Below are 24568 nucleotides of genomic sequence, written 5' to 3'. Positions count from 1 at the left end.
AGGTTAGTTGGAATATTTGAGCAATATTTGGATTCAGATTAACAAACTTAGGTCAAAGTTTTGATATTTTAAAGGCTTTTTCTGTGTTCCATGAACTGGTTTTACTCAAGGTAAAATCCATCAGAACTTTTAAAGTTTTAATATGTTTTCTAGGATTGCTGAACTTCTGGAAGAGAACTGTAATAGTACTTTGGAATGAAGATCCAAAATATAGTATTTTTCTTTTGGTAGCATCCAAATCACCATAGAACACGCTCCAGAGAAAGAAATAATTATATCTACATAGTATTATTATATACACAGATTATTGTTCTGAAGTAATTCTGTAGTAATTAATTCTGTCCTTTCTAAATCTGCTTTGAGTGCAGTGGATGTAACAGGAGGTACATGACTCAGCCTTTCAGAAAAAAAATTAAGTGTACAAATTTTGAATTACCTCTGTGAGCCAACTGTTACAGAAGGCAGAAAGAACCTTGAATGAATGACTACACTGGCAGTGAGAACATGCATTTATTCTGTTGCGGTCTTTTTGTAGAACTGTTTGTCGAGTAGAGTTTTTAAGAAGGTCCATCCTGCTTCCAGTGAACACTGTCCATGTGTGGATATGTCACTTCAGCTGCCTGGGTATGTGCATGTAACTTGTTCCATGGCATTTCTGCTTGCAGGGCCCTGCACTAGAAGACTTCAGCCATCTCCCTCCAGAACAAAGACGCAAGAAACTGCAACAGAGGATTGATGAACTGAACAGAGAGCTACAGAAGGAAACAGACCAAAAGTGAGTGCATTTTTTTGGAGCTCTGTCATGGTTCTCTCACTGTTTCTTTTGGAGTCCTCTACCTAATCCAACAGTGCTCAAAAACTAGGAGACAGTCTACTAGGCCAGGCTATTAACAAGCATTTTTAAGTTCATAGTTTGTTGTATGTAGGTTCTTATTAGCATTGCTTCCTTCTGCTTTATTATATTACTCATTTTGATCCTAATACTGCATAGGAAACATTGGCTCCAAAATCATGCATTAAAAAAAATGCTTAGGTCTGTTCAGCAAGAGAGCTGTCACTTGGTGCCTTAAGAATGTTACTAATGTTTAGGAAATTATCTATAACAAACAATATGGGAAACAGTACTGAGACTGGATAGAGAAGAGTCTGTTGGAGTCCTTGTGTGCCTATGCCCAACACAAGAAAGGAAGGCAAAGTGCTAAGAGGACAGAATGGGAGAAGGATTTAGGCAAGGTGTAGGGGATCAGTAGTTCCTCATCTCTGTGCTTAGTATCTAATCATGGGTCTGGATCTCACACACATTATTTTAGCTTTAATGAATCAGTACTGATGTATGTAATTTTCATAACTGTTGTTGTGTTTTGTATGTTTTTAGAGATGCCCTCATCAAAATGAAGGATGTTTATGAGAAAAATCCCCAAATGGGTGATCCAAGCAGTTTGCAACCAAAATTAACTGAGACCATGAGCAACATGGACCGTCTTCGGATGGAAATACATAAAAATGAGGTTAGACTCTAAAATAGAGTTTCTTGGAAAATGTAGATGATTGGTACAACTGTACTTTGCCTTACAGCTTTTAAATATAGCACTTGTTTTAAGAAAGTGCTCCTGATAGCATTTTTTGTGGGGTGCCATATTTTCAAGTGTGTTCATCTAGCTAGAATAAGGATGTGTTATTAAAGATGTAAACTGTTCAGAAGAATGTATTATTATTCAGTTATTCTGTGATTCACACAGGATTAAAGATTTTTCTTTTCCTTAAGACTAGTATGGAGTATAGGCTAAGTATAAGTTCGTGCTTCACATGAAGTAATTATGAGGCTTGACATCTGCATGCAGTCTCTCTGTGGCTGTGAACTGTATGCACTTAAGTGCATTTGTTAAATCTGCTGGTTTAGAATCGAGTTTTCTTTGACACTAGTATTTATCTTTTTTTCCCCAAGGCCTGGCTTTCTGAAGTTGAAGGTAAAGTGGCAGCCAGAAGCGACAGGCGGCACAGCAGCGATATCAACCACCTTGTAACACAGGGCCGAGAGAGGTCACTATTCTGTCTCTACTGCTTTTGTCTTAGCTAGAATCAGTACATCTCTCTGGTAGTTAAGGGGAGGTGATGGTTGTTACTTATCCTCTGAAAGTCTGCGTCGTTCTAAAGGAAAATCTTACTGGCTCTGACTTCTAGAGGTCACTTCATGCCATTATGGTAACATATAAAATAGTCTAATTGAAACACCTGCTCAGTAAATAGCAGTGCCTTTTAATGCTATCTTATTCTATTGCTTGAGGCTCACACTAGTTTTCCATGTTTTGTGGAGACAAGTATGTCAAATTTGTTTGTTTTTGTAGCAGAATTCAGTCTAAGCTTTTGCTAGGTCAGTTTTTTCAGAAAATCACCTCTAGCAGTAATATAAAACCTGCTAACAGGAATTCCCAGGTCTGCCCTTTCTGTGATGCATGTATGTTCTGAGTTGTAGAGCTATGAACTCCTGAGTCCTCATGCTCCAATCATTGCATTATAGCCCTGAAGGGAGCTACACGGATGATGCAAATCAGGAAGTTCGCAGTCCACCACAGCAACACACTCATCCAAATGAGTTTGATGATGAGTTTGAAGATGATGATCCATTACCAGCTATAGGACATTGCAAGGCTATATATCCATTTGATGGTAAGGTTAACAACATGCACTATGATTCCTTGGCTTATTATAAGGCATGGATTAGTTTTTATAGAGAAGACAGGTAAAATGATTTAAAGTAAATTAACTGTATGAGCAACCAGTTGCTTATAAGATCAGTGAAAATACTTTATGAATTACTTTAACTCATGAGCAGTACATTTGTGCTGTTTTAAGATAAATATTAGCACAGCTATTGGCAAATGGTCAGCTTTACAAATTGGACTAGGTTCTTTTCTGTACGTCTGTTTGGCCATATGTTCTCTTGAACAGATTTTTTATTCTTCCTGTTTATATATAATTTGGAAACTGTGCCCTGGGAAAAAAAATGACTTGAAATTCTGTCTGAACACTGAGACTTCTTTGCCTCTTGTTTCTCCCAGGTCATAATGAAGGCACTCTAGCAATGAAAGAAGGGGAAATCTTGTACATTATTGAGGAGGACAAAGGAGATGGGTGGACAAGAGCTCGAAGACATAATGGAGAGGAAGGCTATGTGCCAACATCATATATAGATGTAACGCTAGAGAAAAACAGCAAAGGTGCAGTAACCTATATCTAACAGTAAACTGGCAGCTTTCAGTTGTACATTCTCCAGGGAAAATAGTGGAAAAATAAGAAGTTATGCAGGTTCATGGAAAGAATTACAGAAGTCAGCAATGATCTGTTGTTTGCATTGGAAGTTTGCTATAGTTCTTTTCAGAGATAACCACAGTAAATTATGCATCTTACACTGGTCTGTAATTTTGACCAATGTCTTCTGCTTTGTTTAACTGATCTAGAGTTCTTGCTTTACAAAGCACTAAATCCAGTTCAGCTATGGATTGGACCAGGATTCCTGCTTGTTCTGTAGAATACTTTGTTTTTATAGAGAACTGAAAAAATACTTAAGTTTTAAAGATTTCTAAGATTTACTGTTCCCACTTTTATAGCTTAAATTATATGATTAAAACAGAGGGCTTTTTCCTCTAATAACTAACTGAACTCAGTTACTGAAAGTTATTAATTTCCTTCCTTAGCGAATACTTGGCAGCTTTCACTTCTTAAACAGGAAAATGTTTTCTGATTCTGAAAGTTCAAAAAAATACTCAGGAAAAAACATTACGATTAAGAAGGACAGAAAGTTCGCTGACCTGCCTGTCTCCTTCCTTTTCAGTACTTGTAATGTAGAATGTTCTGTATTGGACACAACTTCATTGTTTTAACTCTAGATACCTTGAACAAACAAAAAGAGACCACATGTAATGCTTGATGTCTTACTGAAACCTCTCTCTGCTCCTGATAAGGGAATGATTTTATATTCTTAATCTGTGCCTGTAAACTAACTCTCTTGAATTGTATTGTGTTTAGTTTGAAATCAAGGTCTTAAATGTACAGTAATTCTCCTCATTGTTAAATCACTGAGGATTGGAAAATGCATTGCACTACTTGATTACTATGAAAAAAAAACTTATCTAAAAACTGTAACTCGTATTTCTACTGAGAGTTTGTGGAATTAAGTACAAGGCTGATGTGTAGCCACTGAGAATGGCCTGTTAGAACTGAGCACGCTTCTCTTATCTTCTAAAGGCCTTCAGTAACTTTGTTCTTTTCTTTTTCCTCTTGGACTGCAGGTTCCTGAAGCGGGTTTCTGAGAAAATGGGCGAGATCTTGAAGGAGGTTACATGCAGCTGCTGGGGGGGAGGGGGTGGGGAGGGGAGGGGTACTAGACTGGGAGGCCCAAGGGTAAAAGCTAGTTGCATGAATGCATGCAGACATACATTTAGTCACTAACATCTTAGCATCTCCATATATAGGTAAGGATGTATTACACAATCTTGAATTTGTGCAGGAAAATAGAGTTCCATTACCAGAGTAAAAAGGCTACTGCTCCTAAAATTGCTTTATTTTCATTGTTCTAGGTTGTTCCAGGTGCACAAACTATATTTTAGCTTGTGCAATGTTTTGATTTCTCAATTATGCTCTTTTCCAACTCATTTTAATTGGCAGTCACTTAGAACCATGTCAGTTATCAGTCTGCCTGTGCCACCTCCATGCTCGCTGTTAACCTCCTCCTGCATGCCTAGGACAGGCATGTTCTGTGTAACACTTTGCCATCAGTGCTTGTCTTATTTTGTAACAAATCATTTTCTTTAAATATCTTCGGCACTAGAGTTTCATCCCAGTATCCATGTATGCTGCTATAACAATACCACTGCAACCATCATTACATTCCAGATTTTTGGCATAACTGATAAGAGACCGTAATGTGTTTTCTTAATTTGGGGAACTAATACATCTCAGCTCTAGCCTACAATGCAATCAAGAGAAACTCCTAGACCTGTGGTCCCTCTTCAGCCCTTCAGTAACCTGTTGTGAGCACTGAAAACCTGGAACACAACCAGAGGATTCACCACTGCGAGCTAATGACTGTTTTCAGAAGTCAACCACTTGCCATTCAAAAGCTGCCTTAAACTAGAGTGCCTAAAATCTGCTGTTTGCCAACACTACCACTTACAGTATCCCACAAGGGCTTTGTGTCTCAGCTCTTTCCACAGTGCTGCAGCTGCTGAGGTAGCCACGGTAGGTGTTTTCTAGAGCTCTACTTTACTGGATACATGGTGCATCGTGAATTTTATACATTGAAATGTGTATCTCATTACTTTTATACATTGAAATGTGTATCTCTTCATTTGACTTTTAATATTTTTTTAAAAGATTTTTATGGAAACTGTCTCTTAGTTTTTCACTATGAAGTTCCAAGTTTAATTACTGCAGTGCTAGTCCATTTCCAGGTGATGCTTCATTGTATGGACCAGTTGAAATTTGAGTGATACTTTGTTAATGATCTATGTGCACTTTTACTTGTAAACAATTGAAATTTGGATATGTTTATACGTGTAAATATAGTTGTCTGCAGTGCCCCTATTGCTTATGTTGTCTTGCCTCCCATTTGTGGTTCTATTAATACATACGTCATATCTGATTGATTAAGGTGATAAGAATTAGACTAGAGATGTTGGGGGGAGGGATACTTGTATCAAAGAAAGCTTGTCAACCCAGCCACCTGCTGTTCAGCAGCATATTATAAAATAATAATTAAAACATCCTCTTTTTCTGGCGTCTGAAGCAATATTTGGATGCAGCAGTGCTGGATTCTGTTTCATTTCAGTGTTATTAGAAACTGTACTACCAGTAAAACTGAATTTGAGTGACTTGTGTAGAGGTTTATTCCTTTTGTTACGTATACCACTATTACACAGCTTGACCTAGTGTACTATGGGGCCTATTAAACTCTAAAGTTTAGATTTTTGGAGCTTGTATACAGGGTTATTTATATAATAATGTGACATTACTCAATACTGACAAAACTACTTAGGTAGTTTTTTGGCTTTGGGGTTTTTGGGGGGTTTGTTGGGCTTGGGGTTGGGTTTTTTGTTTGTTTTTCTTTTTTTTTTTTTAATCTAGTGCTTTTTTTATTTTAAAGTTAGAGAAAAACGGGATGATCCTTGTGGGTCCCTTCCAACTCAGAATATTCTGTGATTCTGTAATTCTGTGAAAAGGAAGAAATGTGATCTGTGTATTTTCTGCTAAAGGGCCTGTGGTCTGCCTGGCTAACAGCCTTGCAGGTCAGTAGTAACGCTGCCTGGTAAAGGACTAAATGCTCTCTTCACGCTACTGTTTGTTTTTCTAAAACCAGGATTTGCTTCCTTTGGAGGCAGGTTGCTTTCAAGATGGATAGTGCAACTTGTATGGGGGTTATTAAACATAGGAAAAAACATTTGTACTTGCACAGCTAGTTATAAATCACTTATTCTAAAATTCTGAATGTGAGTTGTCTTAAAGCATCTGACATTTTCCAGTAATTTTTTAATCCTTTTTTGTGCACATGTTGATTTCCTAAATGTTAAATGCTTTGTTTAAAAATAGTGTTCTCTGTTGAGAATATTTTCATGGAATAAAAAAATCTTTTCATGGTCTAAGTAATTAGCTTCCCCATTTGTCTTTTGTTAAGATCAGCAGGGAGACTTTCAGTGTAAGGTCTGTAAACTCTTGATGTAGTGGTAGAAACCTCTGTGGGGAGTGTGGATAGGAGGAACAGATTTTTGGTGTTGGTTCTGTTGTTAGCATACTCAAATACTTTCAGTGCTCTAAGTAACATCTCACTCCAGAAACAGGCTTACTGGCAACAAGCACATCCAGCCCTAACAGTAGTTCTTACTTAAATAGTTGTACAACTTCTGAGGATAATGCTTATACCAATTCTGTATGTGACAAAGTGGAATTTGTTCCTAAAACACTTTATATAATAAACACTGTCTATGCTGATTTCCTGTAAAAAGTGCTACCACCACCTTATACTTTGCCTTCATCCAAGGAAAAAGAAAAAATACTTACCAAAGTCATTCACCTCAGTAAATGAAGCAATTTTAATACATACATACACCCACATTTACTCATGTCTGAAAGCATTTTAATTATCTGGATTGTTTGTTCTTGTCATTTCATCATTCATTCCTGGCAGCATAGCTGTTGTGCAGGCTTCAGCAAAAGCCAAAGCACTACAGGTGCTGTCTTAAAAAAAACATAAGTTGTCCCAACACATAGACAAACTCATTTTCTACTTTCACAGGCACAGTGACATTTGAGCCTTGTGTTGTGGTCACAGATAAAGGATCATTTCTGCAACCTGCAGTATTTCTGTGATCTGTAAATATGCAAATTATTTTGCATAAAGATACACTTCAAATCACAATTCTATTTACAGTGTTTTATAGTCATTAAAGGAATATTATACAACAATTTTTCTGCCACGTCAGATACTTAATCTATCGTTTTATTTACACTGTTTGCTTCATCTTAATACTAAGATGCCAATGCCCTTACTCATTGGCATCATTAAAACATTGCAACTCTGGAGAAATAAAGGGATAACCAACTGTTTAAAGGGATCATTAAATGACTTGGTGTCACAGTAAATAAATAATTTGTTTAGAAATCAGTAGTTTTAAAACAAGTGTGCATTGTGCATTTAAAGTTCTAAACATCTTGTGAAATGCAAGAGGTCTGTGCAGTATCAAATTGCCAGAAGAATTCTAAGGTTATTTCAAGTATATAATTTTAAATAGTGTTTACAGAGTCTTATATACTTAATTGTTCCACCAGCTTCACTAGAGGAGGTTCCAGTTTTCGGGAAAGTGCAGTTAAAATCTGGTTGAATTTCTCGTATCTTTCACTTTGATTAACTTGTGCTCCTTTGCTGCCCCAGAGCAATCTCATTTGAAATTCTGTCTTGAAGATTTCACTCAGCTCTTCATCTGGCTGGAAACCTAGTAAGTAAAAAGAATCCCACAATACCACCATCAGGCAAATGCTTTTTATTCTGTAAAAATGGCTTTTAAACTGTATTCTCCCCAAATAAGCTTTAGTGCGCTGCATTCCTTTTGCACAGTGATTTTCACAAGCTAGTAAAACAGTGAAAATCCTTTCCATCTTTGACATTCTAGTAACACACAGATGGCTCTAGGGACACTGGGACAGGCTATCCTTTGTTCAGTTCTAATGTTCTAGAATTGTCATTATAGCCTGACCTTAAATATCATTACTGATGTATACATGCTGCCTGCAGAAATGGTTATATTTCACTCCCTTAACTTTTCCACTGCAAGTTTAAAAAAAAAAATCACATAACTAATTTGTAGCTGTTTTCTGGCTGTAAGCAGTCAGGATCTGAGTGTTGCATCTTGCACTGCTGTAAAGAATCTTGTTATCACGGGTGGTGTTTTATTTGCAATAATGAGTAGGAATTCTAAATTGTACAGAAGACAGGAAGTTATCCTCAGTCCTTACTGTACCTCTATTCAGTTGCTAGAAGGGTCAGCATATTAACTTTGAGAACTTTGAGTATGTTTAGCAAAAATGCTTGTTGGAGAACTATAGTGATGAATAATTTACTGGCCGCTTTTAAACAATACTGATGTTGTCCTCAGGCTGAGTTTCCTGCAGGACATTTGCTGCTATCTCAGCTCCTGTCAGAGAGGAGAGGAATTTCTCACACAGACTTGTGGTGGCCCTTATGCAGAGACAGAACCCCCCGTGCTGTTGCTGAGCAGCAGGTTCTCGTACCTTGCAGCGCCTGCTCCGCAGCGCGGTGGAACCTCTGTGCGTGCTGTGCTATCGCACGGGCCGCGGCCAAGTGCCGCAGCATTATCTCACCGCTCTGGTCAGTGCTCTCCCACAGCTCCGTGCCTTCAAAAACAACAGCTTGACGCTCCATCAAGGTAAGAAGAGGCATCAGCAGTGGCACTGTTATGTTGTTCTGCGGAGCACTGATGGTCTCTGGGATAGAGGGTAACAAACACAGCATCAGACATTAAAACCTGCTAGTTGAAGAAGGTATTGTAACTGCCAGTATTCTTCTTTTAAGGTGGAAAGTACTGTTTGTCTTCCATCTTTCAAATTATCACCTTACCTCACATATACCTGTCCTACCAGTTTCCAGCGAACTAGTTGGGGGAGAAGACCAAGACAAATTAGTGATGGAAAGCTCTATTTGCTATAGGAGAAGGCTCTGCTGAATTACTACAGAGCAGCACAGAGATTTTAAACACATTTTTTTTAAAATAGATTTTTTTAAAACATTTTCAAAATCTGGGTCATTCCAATAAATTCCACGAGGCTAAAAAGTTTTCACTGTCTACCCATTCTCTTGTAGAAATGTTCTGAGAAATGTTTTTCTCTGCCTTGCACCCCTTTAAAAACTAGAGCTCCAAAGAATTGGGTGCTGGAGCACTTGAAGTAATCAGAGTAATTGCCTAGCTGATTCTTTCTATTTGAGGATTCATCTTCTGATCCAACAGGCAAACAACTAAAAAGCAAAATCTGCCACAATTAACTCTCCTGTGAGGAAGGAGATCTTTTCTTGTCTTGAGGGAAGATGATGCAGTGTTTCAGTTTCTGTCCACAAAGAGGAAGTATGGGTGTGGAAAGAATGTTGTATTCTGCAGGGATACAGGCACACAAACACACACTGATGTTTGGTTGGCAGACTGTTAGCTTCTGTTTCCTTGTCATGTTGCATTATACAAGTTTACACAGTCATTTTAACATACAGTGCACAGCTGTGGAAAGAGCAGCTGCCTCATCTCCCTACACAGAAAATCAGTAGTGGGAGAGGTAAAAGGCTAAAGAGAAACCAGTGTCACTCATACTCACTATTCCACTCATCCTGTCCTTCATGCAAAGCTTTGCAAGATGGTTTCAGCTGTTTTTCATACATAATGGCAGTCTGGGTATAACGATGTCTTAGAGCAGTCCAGGTTTGTTCTAATCTACTGACCTGTTCAAACAAAATAGGGAATACCCATTAGTGACTCCACAGCACTCCACAGGAAATGTACACTGTTAGTCACAGAATCATGGAATAGTCATGAAGACTCTGTTCTGATGATCTCTCTAGTCTTGAAGAAGTTGCTTAAATTAAATAAACCCATCAAACAATTCCACATTTTGGAACATAAAGAGAAACAGATTTTTACCTGTGGCATTTCTAGTGCTTTCATAATGGCAGAAAACGCATATAAATCCCCCAGTGAATCCTTCAGCTCCACAGCAACTTGGATGATTCTGTTTAATGTTGCTGCTCTATCTTCTACATTTCCTGTACAACCCAAGATATCCACAGCTATTCCTATTGCCATGGTATTGTGCCTGTAAGTGGATCAATTTATAGGACTGGTTACAAATTATTAAATTTACATGCATTCAGAGATCAGTTCAAAAGTATATTTCTACCTGGTGTGCCCAGCAAACTTAAGTCTTTACCAACATCTTTGCATCAAAAGCAATAGTGACATCATATGGAATATATACACACAAGCTTTAAATTAATATTTTAACTTCTAAAATACTAGGAACTACATAAAATTCTGCTCAAGCAATGAATGAATGAACACTTTTGGGAAAACTGCCCCACTTGTTTTTGTCCTCCATGCTCAAATCCTGTGACATTCCCTCCTAGATTTCAGCAATCAAAATACCATAATACGAAGCAGAAATTGTACATCAGGGTTAGAACACCCCAAGTGGTCCCCCTTAACTTGTGCAGAGGTTTTACAGAAAGCTTTGCTGATCATTTTTACTTTATTAGATCCTCTGGTCTCTACCCAGTTGCAGAAGGCTACTACCTTTCAATCTCCTCCATGTACACTTACATGCTCAGATGGATTCCTGAATTTTAGTTAATACTTGAGCTTGTAAAGGGGAGCTGATGGCATTCAGCTGCTCCAAGGACCCTGCTTTCAATACCATTCCCCTTTCTTTCCCTGTACTACATGCGTAGAGTTGCCTTAAAACCTTCAAGAATTTCCTATGCAAAAAGAAGTTATGTGCCATCTCACTAAATAATCTGTACATGTGAATTCAGGAAGCATGCAGGAGAGCATTCTTTGGGGAAATGAGGAGTACAGTGTAGCCACGCTCTGAGCTTCTGGCCATCTGCCCTGGAAATGAGTAACAGCAACCTTTACCTTTCAATGAGATCAAGGCGCAGCTGATGTCCGTAAGGCAAGGTAATCAGTTCAAGACCAGAGCTCCCTCCCATATTCCTCCTCATCTCTTCAGAAACTTCTACTATCCTTGCCACCTGTCAAGGGCAAAAAACTGTGCATTAATTTTTAAACTAACTTTCTTCAAAAAACCCCCCAGCCACAGAGAACTCCAGGTTAGCTCAGGGCTTACATAGCTAAGTGCACAAAATGCAACATTAGAATACAGGCATCAAAGGAAAAATCAACTTGGGCACATTCAGTCTTACACAAAAAGGTCAGTAGAATACTTTTTTTACATTATTCAGCCATCAGAAAACAAAAGGTGAAACCAAAATGCTTTATCAGGAAGCAGAGGATGAAGTTCCAGGAAATACAGTGCTCTCAGCCTGGTCCTTGTCAGAGGCAGTGCTCTTTGGTCTTAAAGATGTACACACTTGCTTTGCCTTTTTCCTTTCTAAAAAGATGACTGCTCAGAATGTTCTTGGTTACACCACAGGGTCCTCATAAAGGTGAAGTAGAAAAAGGACTTAAGGAGGATGCTGAATGTTGAGTGCCTAACGAAGTCAGTATGTGAAAGCTGACACCCCATCAATTTGTCTTTGCATTTTAAACACATTGCATTAGCTACTGGTTCTCTCAATGACAATTATATATGCTAATAATAATAAAAAACACATTCATACGATAATGTAAGATTATCTGCTGGTTTAAAGCCTGTATGTTGACACATTTACAATCAATCTGCCTGCAATTTTCTGATACACCCATCAGCAGGCTTTCATGCTTATGAAAGATGAAAGCAATCTGGGCTGTACAACAAGCCTCACTGGTACAAAATGTAGCACTGTAGAGAAACCTGTTTCACTTCTAGAGACATAGGAGTAATATGAAGCCCCAGAGACAGTGGTTGCTCCTCCATCACTGACATACACGTGGCAAATATTCACCTCATCACATCCATATGGGTGATTCCTGATTAGAAATGTCATTATTTAAAAGGCAAACGGATGTCACATAGAAGACCTAAGAACTTCAGCCTTATCAGGGATCTCAGTACAAAGCATTCATTCTGGCTGAATCCACATGCCAATCTCATTGTATCATGCAGTTCTTATCAGTGTATTCTAGCAACAAATTGCCAATGAATGACAAGCATTGGTTCAGCACTGAGAGATGAAGATTAAGTAGGCATGTCTACATGTCCCAGCTAGTTACTGTTCCTGCTCCAAAATCCAAAAATCTGTTTCTGTAAAACCCCCCAGTGACTCTTAATTAATTGTACAGGCTTTCAGACTTCCATCAGGCTAGTTGACTCCTTGGCGCCATTGCAAAGTTTATAGTATTTAAAATAAGGAGTCTAGTAATGAGCTAATTGATTATAATATATATATACACACACATATAAATGCTTACTACTTCTCTAAGGCATGCATATCCTATGCCTTCAAGCAACACTCTTTAACAATATATTAAAGATATTCTAGTTGTTGTTATTAGGTTGAAGGAAGAAAAAAGTGAATTTGGGAACTAAACATTAGAGAACGTAGTTACTACTTTGGAACCATAGTAAAGAAGCCTCAATCTACCATTTCTGAAAAGAGCAAGCAGTTGTGGAGCTGAGTTTTTCTGTCTGCCATGGAGCCTTAGTTAGCAGCAGGTACTGAGGAGAGGAGCTGTGTTTGCTGTCAGCAGGACCCCAGCAGCTGGCAGGCACTCACACCCCCTCAGCCCACTGCTGCTCCAGGGAACTGCCCCCTCCTCAGAGCCACGGTGTCCATCAGCGCAGCAGGGCACTACAGACATGTTTTGTCTGGAGCATCACCATTTCCACTTCCTTTCTTGTCTGCAATGGAGTTCCCCAGTAAGTAGCCACATTTTGTTTCTCAAACTCCTCTTAAAAAAACCCAAACAACTAAAACCCAACAAAGCCTGGGGGTTAGATACCTATACCACTTGGTTCCTCTAGCTGCTCTGCAGGTACAGCACTCGGTCATCCAAGCAAAATGGTGCAGATTCAACTGCAATTACATTCCTTTCATTACACAAAGTCATCACCTCATTAGGAGATGATTCTCCTGTCTTTCTGATTCAACAGCTGAGCTCCAAGTCCTGTCAGCTGACCAAAGTCTACATTGTCAAAAATAGTTTGTGTTTTTACGTCTTTCTAAGCAATTCCACTAACAATACAGTTCTCTCATTGGACAGAAATGCATTAGTCCCGATAGCTATTTTCCTACACCACCTATCCAGTTGTAAGACAGGAACTCAGACAAAGATTAGAAGAGCAGCTGGTTTTAGAAGTTTAAATATATTTAGTTCCATTGAACATGCTATCTTACAACCAGCCATATGGCAACCAGGTAACGTCTGTCTGCTCTTTGCCCATGCAAGCTAACTAGCATTTCCTGTCATGAGCAGTTCTTTCCAATGTTTACAGCACAGATAGCTCTTCCTGCACTACAGGAAAAAGGCTGATTCATAGAGATGCAGCAACTGATAAGAGATTTAAAAGATGTATGGAACACTGAGAATTTGAGTAAAGTCAAAGATGATGAGAGACCTTTGGTCCAAAGAGTTTGTAAACATTCTTGTTCTCCAAATGGAAAAAAAACCACCAAAAAATTCCTGCAAGCAATACGAACATTACATTAGCTGCGAATCTACCCATTAATCTTTTCAAATCAGTTCTTTGAAAAGTCTAAACTTGCACAATATAAAATAAAATGCATGAACTTGTTTTTTTTTTTACCTTGCAGTCCATTCGAAGAATATGCTGTGCAATAATCTTTGGGTTATTGTTGGTGAAAAGCTCCTTAACTCTTCTTAACATTGACATTTCCAATGGCTTGTTTTCAGGAGGAAGTAGTATGGATTCAAAATCATTTGGTTTAAAACTAGACACTGTCTCAAAAACAGGTGCAGAAAAGATGATGTCCTCTTCAGTCATCTGAGTTGAAGCTTCCAAAGGATCTGCAGGGTTCACTGTAGGATGATCATCATCAAGGATCAGATAGCTCGTTTCAGAGTTCCTGAATGAGTGTGTTCCCCTCTCCTTTCGTGTCAGATATTCCACGTAGCTGTTTTTCTGACATAAGTGTTGTTTTGTTGCTGCAGGATGTCTGGTAGGGTTTAGTTCACAGTAGTGTCCTTCTGAACTGTGGGAAGCCAAAGGAGAACCTGGGGGCTTCATCAGGGGTTTGCTGGGTTTAGGTGGAGGCTTTGGACAGAGCTGACTGTCTGATCCTCTTAGAGCTTCCCCTGCTTGTGACTCCAAGGTGAGTTTCTGAACAACTGTGGGGCTTAGAGATGGTTCACTGCCTGTTCTAAATGCAGGTGAACTTGGACAGGAGTTTGTCTCTGCTTCAGGTAATCGAGATGGATGTCTTGAACCTGCAGGGGAAAATGGCATTTTAGAAGGCCAAAATATATACAACTCCTGAACCCTGTCCCAGAGTTAATCTCTTAATGCTATTTCCTAAGGAAAATATTGTTAGATCATGTAAATTATTCGCTGGCAAAAATGTATATGTAATTATATTTTGAGGAATAAGCTAGCCAGCAAGTTCCATATACTTGCTGATCCTCCCAAAATCCCAAATACATGGAACAGCTGCACCGTAGTATTATTCTGTGGTAATGCTGACAAGAATTCCAGTCCCTGCTGCATACATAGGCTATACTGTCAGAGCTGGATGGCCTCCATGGCTTGGAATAGGAGGTTTCTTTGTAACCTGATCTAGGCTATAAAAACAGCAACTTCCAGCCACACCACATAAAAGATGAGTCATTTCTGAGAATGACAAGTTTGAGATGAAAGCAAAACTTTCCAAAGTCAAGCCTGAACCTGCAATAAGGTATGGAAGGAATGAATTTCAGGGATGCTAATCTTTTTGTGGAACAGTAGGTAATTTGAAGAGCTGGAGAAACACATCCACATACTTCTGTGTATCTATGCCTCATCCTGTACCCGCTGCACATACAAACCTCTGCATGCAATACAGGACTGATCCCTGTATCAGACATTCCCAGTCTGCAATTCTCAGTGCACTTGGTGATATCTACAGCAAAGTGGCTATTGCATCATGTGGGTTTTACTACTTGATTCCAGACAGAAAACAAAAACTGCAAATCATAGCCTGTCCCCACTCATAAAACAGTGTGATACCACAACCTGGTCGAAGAATCCCACAACAAAATGCACGGCAGGACTCTTGAGGCTGTTATAGTACCAAAAGAAAAGTTTTTGCAGCCATGGATTGTAATAATCAATTCAGCTACAGATGGACAGAAACTTGCTTCATAAAAGTCTGTCCATCCCACTGTTAAATACAGGAGCACATCTTTTCTATCAGAATACAGCCTCACTATACAAATACTTAACATTCTCCTTGCCATGAGAAGTCTTTCCACAATAAGCACTATGAATTTTAACAGTATTGTATTCAAAATGACTAGCAGCCCTGAAAGTCAAACACTACAATTTGTCCAGATGGGAAGAGATGCATTATTGCAAGCTTCCATATACAGTGTGTTAATATGGAAACAATTGTTTAAACCTCTGAAGAATATGAGAAAGAAAGGGCCACAATCAACAACTAGTCAAGTGTTGGCACACTGTGTAGCCCCGGAGTAAGATTACAGTGGCTGTACAACCAGACAGAGCAAAAGTAATAAAAAGCAAAAGGGATGGGGGTAGAGAGAATGAGGGAGAGAGAAGGACAGAACTGAGTACGAAAGCCATCGCAGTTCTTTTCTCCCCGTGAGGAACATTTACCACATCCGCATACTTTACCCTGAGAAAAAGAGGTTACCAGAATTTCCATGAAACACCACTTCTACTTAATAGACTTCTGTCAGAAAGACATGACTGAAACAAGTCAGTTCTTGTAAAGCACAAGTGAAGAAAGGTAATACCATCAAAAAAGATATTAATGCCAACTGTAGCTGTCATTTTTTGGCATGAAAGCCTGCTGAGTTGTGTGCTAAGGTACTCAACTAGCTGGTGCATTGTAAATAAAAATCCTGCTTCAGTGACCTAAAAAGCAAGCAGGGTGACAACACAGCTTACTGTGGTCATTAAATATAACTGTATTTACAGTGCTCAGAACACTCAGCACTCTCACTTTGGTCTGAAGAGTACCAGACCACCTGAACACACAGATTCTACATGTGAAACATTTAATTACAAAACATACCTATTAGCAGATAACTCTCTGACTGGTGAGCCTTCAAAGGGAATCTTTTCTCCAGAACATGGTCCAAACTAGCTGGCTGGCTACCACTTTTGTCTTTGTTTCTAGGGTAAACAAAAATGCAAACAAAACCACATCAGTATATGTAACACTCTTAACATACATATCTAACTGCCAGAATTTATCATAAACAGTGCAAGGATCATTAGCTTTCCACTTGGGCAGCTTATAATAATAAAAAGTACTTCATGCTGTTGCAGTGGCAGTGAAATGGGCTATACCATGTGTCACCTTGCAGCACTTATGAGGGTATTTCTTTGAACACTAAGAACTTCTAACGGAACATTTGATTTGGACACTGAAATTGGGATCTATTATCCCACACTTGGCTTTTTTATTTCAGGAGTCAAATATGGAAAACCAGACTTCTCTGGAGCAGCAACAACATTTTATTTTAATCCTTTGTCTTAAGCAGTCAGGACTTGCCAAGTCACTGAAGAACAAGCTGCAGTGCTGTTGTGCTTCCAGAACCTACATTTGCTCTCACTTTGTGGATTTGCTGATCTTTTGCTAAAAATCAGCAAACCCTCATGCCTAGCCTTCCATCTCAAATCAGAGTGAAAATGCACATCACCTACATCAGAATCTGATACAGTTACCTCATTTCCTTCCATAAGTACAGCAAAATTAAGTACCTCAAAAGATTTCCTCTGGGTATGCTCTGCTCCGGGGATTGCATGCTGGATATACCAAGACTCAGCCTTTTTGCAGTTTCTGTTTTTCCTTCAGGGGTACTTGGTTCTTTTTGTTGGACTGGAGTTACACCATACTTTTCTTCTAGACACCTGAGAGGCACAGTCCTGTTGATAGGCTGAAAAATAATTGCTCCACTCTGCTTTGATATTGGTGAACGATTCCCAACATAGTATCTAACTAAGCCAGGGATACTGTCAAAACTTTCCAGTTCAAACTGATACTGAACACGGCAGTAGGCTTCATTGAGTCTTAGAACTGTTTTGTTGATTTTAAAATGCTGAGAAGTATTTTTCCACTGACAAGTAAGAACAAAGTTCCCAGGACTGGAGAGAGAATCCCTAATCAGAAAATCTCCATCCCTCTGAACTAGGTCTTCTGCCACCTTGGAGGAAAAAGAGAGTTATACAAAAAATACTTTCAGAATCAGAAAACAAGTAGTCAAATAACACATTGCAACAAAATATTCTTAAACATAATAATTAATTTGGCTACTCTGGAAGGCCATACAAAGCCATGAATATGAAGCAAAGCATGAAGTGTGGCAATAAGAATAATGCCTCCAAATCTAAAATTAAAAGCTCATCCCACAGCAGAGATGTGGAAGGGCTTCTTGGAAGGAGCCAGCAGAATGATCCACTTTTGCATGTACATTTCTTCTAGTTTACTAAGAAAATAAGGCATGAAGGGAAAGCAATGATCCAGGATTTTAGAGTTTAAAGCATCTGAATAGACAGTCACACTGAAGTTCAGAAGCCATTACTACGAGATCCCTGAGTTTGCCCATTCCTTATTACCTTAAATGACAGAAGCTTTCATTTTTTATTCTCTGTGAATACTGCACGTGAATACTACTGACTAGGAGGAGTCAGAGAAATCCTGTTTTTCTGTTTTGAGTTACTCCTTTCATGTGCTTTTAAAACTGACGCAAGTCAGAGCCGAGTGTCGTGAGTGGGTGCTGAGCCTGCTCTCCCTACCGGGGTGGGGCGGGGAGGGAAGCCCGCAGGGGGAGCTCCAGGTGCTCGGGAACCGAAGCTCTGATCCAACCACAGCCTTAATATGTTTTTAACTGCGTTTGTAAGGATCAAAATTAAGTTATTGCATAGATTTTGTTGCGGTTTTTTTCTCTCTCCCAAATTCCAAGTGCAAGAAAGAAAGTTAACAAGAACATTTTAACTTTGGTTAAGAACACTGAACCAAATTCACGTCAGTATGCCTGAACAATACGTGGGCATGGTATTCTCATATAAAGCTTAAATTCCATTTCCACCTTTATTCAGTGCACAACAATCCTGAAATATCTTTATTTTCCACCAGGGTCTCCCCTAAGTCCTTCCTCAGTCTCATTTTATGCCAAGCTGTGATAAATACCATAGCTTTCATACAAATAGGCATTATGTTTCTACTAAGTCAATGCAGATATCAGAGATGTGTATAGTACTTCAGTGAAACTGTGCTTGTCTAGAGAAGCTCAAAGTACATTTGGCAAAGCAAAGACCACGTACCTGCCGAGGAATACGTCCGTGGTACCAGGCATAGCTACGCAAGTCCTCACTACTCAGCTGCAGTTCTTCCTCTAACTCCTTCTTCAGTTTTTCCGGGCTGTTGTCCATAACCTGCCTCTCCCTAGAAAACTGCAATAAAAGATTAAAAGCTTCAACTGTGCCAAGTTTAGTGATTAACATTTTACCTGGGTTATAACTTCCATCACATGACTTGCACTGGAATGCAGGTGCTGCTTTCAGCAGGCTGGCTTGGCTTTGCTCTCTAGATTGTATTTGCAAAACTCAGCACTCAGTGAGATAACATGTGATTGTTCTACACCACACGGAACGGAGCAAAGTGTTCTGCCTGTAAACCAAACTAGTAACGACACACCTACAAAGTCACTTCTCTTACTTCCTCTTTCCAATCTGATTTCCAACTATATCCAAAAAAATGGAGCTGGACACAAATGCCCTGCTTCAATATTCTTCCTCCTCTTTAAGCTTCCATTTCAAATCAGATTCTTTCCTCCTAACCCCTTTTGAACTCTTCCAATTAAGAACATTCCAAATGCATCAAGATGGGCAAACTTGGACATACACAGTTGTTCAGTATTTCTGTTGCACTAAAAAACAATTTGCCAAAGTAAAATTTCAGCCTTAAAGGACTTACTTCTGATGGTCCTTATCTGTCTAAATCTGCATGCCCAAGATGTTCCCTTCCTAAGGGAAAAAAGCTCTTGTTGCCCCTTAGCACAAAAAGCAAGAGATCTGCTTGAAGATATCTCCATCACCACTAGATAACCACTGTAAGATTTTCCAGAAAAATTCTATCTTCTAGAGTACAAGTTTCATACTGGACCACTCTGGCTCACTAGTCCTTATGGATGCAGTGTTGGTAACAAAGTAAGGTGCGGTATCTTCTCTGGGTAGAGGCCACAAACTCTTTCATAAGCAGTCAGTGAAGGGAAGTACTTTGGACTTCCTTTCATTCTCCGAGGGTTGGGACTTCAGCCCTTCTTTGTTGTGCTGGAGAGTTTCAAAAGCCTGGGAACAGGTTCTATACTGATCAAAGCATCAGAGTATACACTCTCTTAAGAGAAAGATCACTTTAAAAAAAAGGGAAGGGGAGAGAGAAGGCCTCCAGCTGCAGCACAGAATAAAATGCAACATTTTGCTCCAGTGCATTATGGATTTCTTTTCTTAGCTGTGGATATGAGCCAAAGCTCACAGGTTCCTTTCACTGACACACCGAGGTGAATATGGAACACATGCATTATTTAAAAGTGAACTGGGAATGCTTGCCCACCAATCCTGTTCTTTCCATGAACACTTGCTCTCTATAGCATTTTCTTCTTCACACTGAATACTCACAGCACCTAACCGTGGGAGCAGGTGGCACACATTTAACACTTCTTTCAACAATCCTCCCTGCAATTTCAAGCAGACTGAATTACAACAGATTACCAGACAGCAGATTTTTGGTGGAATAATGCCAGAAGAGGCATCCTGCTGCCAAGACTATTTAAGCATGCTGGGAGCCCAGAGAAATTCTGAGACAAATTCTCCTCTTCTCTCTGGTTTCCTCAGAGAGAACTAAGGCTTCTCTTAGACAAACACAAATGAATGTAGTAGCGTACACAGAAGGGCAAAAGATAAAAACAACCTAGTAAAGAATAACTTTTCACCCCAGTTTCCCTTCTGTGAACCATAATAGGGTGTTATTTTTCCATACAAATGTGGTTCACAATGGACAAGCATTTTCAACAAGGAGTATATCTTTCAGGAAGAAACCATGCCACAAAAAAAGAAGACCTTCACTGCAAGGGCTCGTTCATAAAGCCATGTACAACGTGAAGAGGTGAAGTTACTGGATGTAGGAAGAGTCATAGAAGGGGACTGGTGAGGACCAAAGTCCAAAAGCATATTGAAGTGTCAAAACACAGTCAAGTAAAGCCAAAAATCTGCCCTCCACTCCAGATCCCTGTGCCCTATTAGACTAGCATAGATGAATTTCCCAACTCAAATGGCTGGGTATCCATTTAAAATTGATTCCAAAACTGACAGCCATTTCACTGACACATCTTACAGAATGATAGCAGGGATTATAGTATCTATATAACCTGAAGGTAGAGTGAAGAGCACATAAATTGAGCTGAGACTTTTCAAGAGCCCCTTTTCCCCTGACTGCACAAGGAAGTGGCTGGAGAACTTTTAAAGCCTCCCCTCCAAGTGTAAACAACAGCATCCCGCTGTAATGGAATACCAAGCTCTTACATTCACAGCTGTGTGTTTTGTCAATCATCTGAAAGGAACTACTACTTCAACATGAATTGTATTTAATGTTTTGAAAGATGCTTTTGACTGAAGAGAGATCTTAAAGAACCCAAAGCTACCATACGAATTGTTACCATCATGCCAAAAGCATCTTGCTGTATCTCAGTGGTAGGCAAAACTACTGGAAATGGACCAAAATATAGCATACAAAGGCAATAACTGAATTTGCTTAGGAAAGTTAGATTCTTAGCCAACAAGAACTATAGGTCTTTGCGTATGGACTAATTTTATCCACGGTACTGACACAACTTATCTTAAAAAACCCAGGATGATCAAGTTAGAGATACACATCAATTACAAATACAGCACAAAACCCTAGAACTTCGTCTGGTGGTTAAATGGATTTTTTACTACTCAAATAAATGTAATGAGACACATGTTGCACTTGAATTACATCTAACAACACAAGAAAAACATTTAAGGAATCCAAACCAAGTGAATTGTTAACATTCATGATTATTGGTTTGTTAAAAATCTCCACCATGGTCTACCACACATAGTATACTCTGATTGCCAGAGGTCAGACATCTCCTGAGGTGAAGCAAACATGCTTAAATAACCCTTATGCAACTCTGAACTTAGTGAAACAACTCCTGTGGCTAGCACAAATCCCAAAATATACAAGGGGAAAACTGCCTAGGTAAGCAAGTTCAGTAATAGCATGTCTTCCTGGACAGTTTTTTCTTAGCGGAGACTGATTTCTTATACAACTCATGTCCTTTACAGGAAAACTGGGACTGATGAACTGTCTGTAATCATACCAGCCTATACCTTTCTATGCTAAACACTGTATCCAAGGCCTCTGGCCCTGCAAGAAACTCTGCACAGGCTCTAAACTTCACCTCATGCAAGGGCTCAAAAATCACTCCAGGCACAGCCTGCTGCAAACACGTTAGTCTGTAAATAAAGAAGAGTGTAACCTTAGGACAGTGTAATTAGCTATGTCAGTGGGCTTTCCTTTAAAAGAAAAGGTGACCTGTTCCACACAATGGGATGCAGATACTTCAGCCTCATTTCCCAATAGCATCCAAAAGTTAATGGGCAGCGATGGTATGCTGTAAAGTTGCACTAACTTCACAGTGACAAACCTTCCTTCAGTAGTATGCCCTCACTTTATTTCTTTGTCTAAGGCACTTTATTGGCTCCTATTCAATGACAGAAAGTAAGCTGAATATACGTTTACAGCTAGATAGGGAAGTGGATAGTAAAAAGAAATTTTAAAATAATTTAGGGGAAAAATTAAAGACTTCCATGTATTCTGCAATAAAACACAGTTGAAGAAACACAGGAAGCTCTTGTGCCAACCATCCTAACTGAATTAATCACATTAGACTGTGCTGAATAATCTACTGTATGAGTTTGGTAGTAAACAAAATAGAAGTCCCACAGTCACTTCTGTTGCCTATTGGCAGTGAATTCTTTCTCCAGTTCACATCTGCAACAACTCCAGTGAAGTACTTATACCAGTGAAATATGACAATACCTGAGAGGAGAATCACACATGATATATCCCACATTGCATCTTACGTGTTCTAGCCTTCATGTCTTATCTCAATTGTTATTAATTAATTCCTCCCTACAGTGATCAAGAGTTTGGTTTATTGGTTTGGGGGTTTTGTTTGGATGATTGGGGGGGGGTTCATTTTTTTTTATTTCTTCTTAAACAGCTTGAATTATAAGGGAAAGGTTTTTACTTTCAGATACTGTTTGGAAGTGGTCCAAAATCTGTCATGCTAGATCACCTCACTCAGCTCTGATAAAGCCAAAATTCATATAATCTCTCTTTGTATCCTTCTGGCAAAGTATTATTTAGGCAAAGCACAGCCAAGGACTGTTACAGGTACAAGACTAAAGGTGGCCACATTTCCATCCAATCTCAATTACTTCCTGGTGCTTTGCACAACTCTGCCAGCTGATATTTAAACGAGCCCAACAGGCAGCCTTGGAACCACCTGATTTCCTGTTGCCTTGAAGGTTTCAAGAAAAAAAATAAAAAGAAAGGAGATGATTATTAGGGATAAATGAGAAGCTTTGTGAAAACTGAAGTGTGATCCAACTAAGGAAAAAAAAGTCCAGCCAGTACCTTTCCTAAACTTTTAGTACTTTTCCTAAACTTTTAATAAATGTACTGAACAGGAAAATTGGTCAACAGAAAACATGGGATGCTGGGGCAGGGACAGGAAATAGCAAGAGGGAAGACAAAGATGTGAAATAAGAAAGAAGGGAGAGGACATGCAGGCGCAGGACACTAAAAACATCTGGAAAAGTGAAATATTAATGAAATTCCTCTACTGCCAAGCCACTAGAGAGCAATCAACTTGTTCATATTGAAAATGAACATTTTATTGTCAAAGTTCCAATACTGGATCAAGATATACTTCACTGGTTGCAGAGATCCCTTCAGTCTTTAATCCAGTGCTCTTGTGATCCTAATCAGAGTGCCTATCTGGCACTGTGAATATAAGCATTTTAAAATATACAGTTACATCAATTTAGAATATGTTTTAGTTTTATTTTAATGAGTACAAGGTATTTCATTTCACTTCTAAAACTCTCCTAATTGGTCACCAAACCAAACAGACTGGCACTAAGCATGGAACCAAACTGTCCATCATTGCTGGAAAACATTCTTGTCTTTCTCCTTACAAAATGACAAAAACACATGGACAGAGTAATTTCTGAATAATTTTTTTGAGAAAGAACTAATTGGAAAAAGGGAGTTTCTAAACACACGAATCCATTTTCTGATTAACTTGGACATTTTGAACTACAACTGGTGCAATGCTCTTTCCAGGGGCAGTTTAACCTTCTAGAGTGTATGAAGTTCACACAGGACTATAGCAAGTGCTATATTAAAGTAATAGGAAGTACAAAATGGGTGATAAAAGTCTCATTGCATAGATGAATGTCAACTTGTGCAGGATTTTATTTTTGTGTGGCTTAACTGGTTGGTTGAGACAGACCAAATACAAACTTTCACCATGCCCAGAATACGGAGGAGAAATCTGAAACCACTCAGACAGATGAATAAATGCAGGACAATGGCAATTTTAAAGCCACAAAATTTCCACAACCTTGTTTAGGTAACAGGTGACTGTTTACCTAAGGTTACCAAAGAAAAGATAATAAATTACTATGAAAATTTTCATCATGACTGTGTCAGCTCTTTAAAATCAAATAAACTTCATCATGTGTATGCTCTCAGTCTGCCACTACAAACAACATAACCTGCCTGACATCCACCGAAAAGTGGCCAATTTTTATTAACTAATGTCCTGGTTTCGGCTGGGATAGAGTTAATTTCTTCTCAGTAGTTGGTATGGTGCTGGGTTTTGGATTCGGTATGAGAACAATGTGATAACACACTGATGTTCTGATTGCTGCTATGTCATGTTTATCCTAAGTTAAGGACTTTTTTGTGTCTCATGTTCTGCCAGTCAGGAAGTACACAAAAAGCTGGGAGAGAGCACAGTCAGGACAGGTGACCTGAACTGGCCAAAGGGATATTCCACAGCATAGAACATCATGCCCAGGATATAAACTGGGGAGTTACCTGGCAGTGGGGTACATCAGGGTTCAGGGATGAGGTCTGGCATCA

At 39.1% G+C, this 24568-nt stretch overlaps 2 protein-coding genes across 5 annotated transcripts in view; one reads left to right on the top strand and one right to left on the bottom strand.

Moving 5' to 3' along the window:
• The window catches only part of FNBP1L (formin binding protein 1 like), a 67014-nt gene extending 60372 nt beyond the window's left edge, over positions 1–6642 (top strand). The window contains exons 12-16 of the mRNA XM_018071981.2: positions 666–775; positions 1376–1508; positions 1946–2040; positions 2519–2667; positions 3060–6642. Coding sequence (XP_017927470.2) covers positions 666–775; positions 1376–1508; positions 1946–2040; positions 2519–2667; positions 3060–3238 — 666 coding nt within the window. The 3' untranslated portion in view covers positions 3239–6642. The remainder of the gene's footprint in view (positions 1–665; positions 776–1375; positions 1509–1945; positions 2041–2518; positions 2668–3059) is intronic.
• Positions 6643–7066: 424 nt separating this feature from the next.
• The window catches only part of BCAR3 (BCAR3 adaptor protein, NSP family member), a 69937-nt gene continuing 52435 nt past the window's right edge, over positions 7067–24568 (bottom strand). For all 4 annotated transcript variants that reach the window (XM_018072078.2, XM_018072079.1, XM_018072080.2 and 1 more), the window contains 9 exons: positions 18655–18783; positions 17092–17534; positions 16400–16500; positions 13954–14594; positions 11184–11299; positions 10194–10365; positions 9871–9994; positions 8782–8994; positions 7067–7985 (listed from right to left, as the gene is read on the bottom strand). In XM_018072078.2, the coding sequence (XP_017927567.1) occupies positions 7798–7985; positions 8782–8994; positions 9871–9994; positions 10194–10365; positions 11184–11299; positions 13954–14594; positions 16400–16500; positions 17092–17534; positions 18655–18783 (2127 nt within the window). In that variant the 3' untranslated portion in view covers positions 7067–7797. The remainder of the gene's footprint in view (positions 7986–8781; positions 8995–9870; positions 9995–10193; positions 10366–11183; positions 11300–13953; positions 14595–16399; positions 16501–17091; positions 17535–18654; positions 18784–24568) is intronic.

This window comes from Manacus vitellinus, unplaced genomic scaffold (assembly GCF_001715985.3).
Source record: "Manacus vitellinus isolate BGI_N305 unplaced genomic scaffold, ASM171598v3 scaffold_21_pilon, whole genome shotgun sequence".
Lineage (NCBI taxonomy): Eukaryota > Metazoa > Chordata > Aves > Passeriformes > Pipridae > Manacus > Manacus vitellinus.
This window is presented reverse-complemented; position numbering and strand designations above follow the sequence as displayed.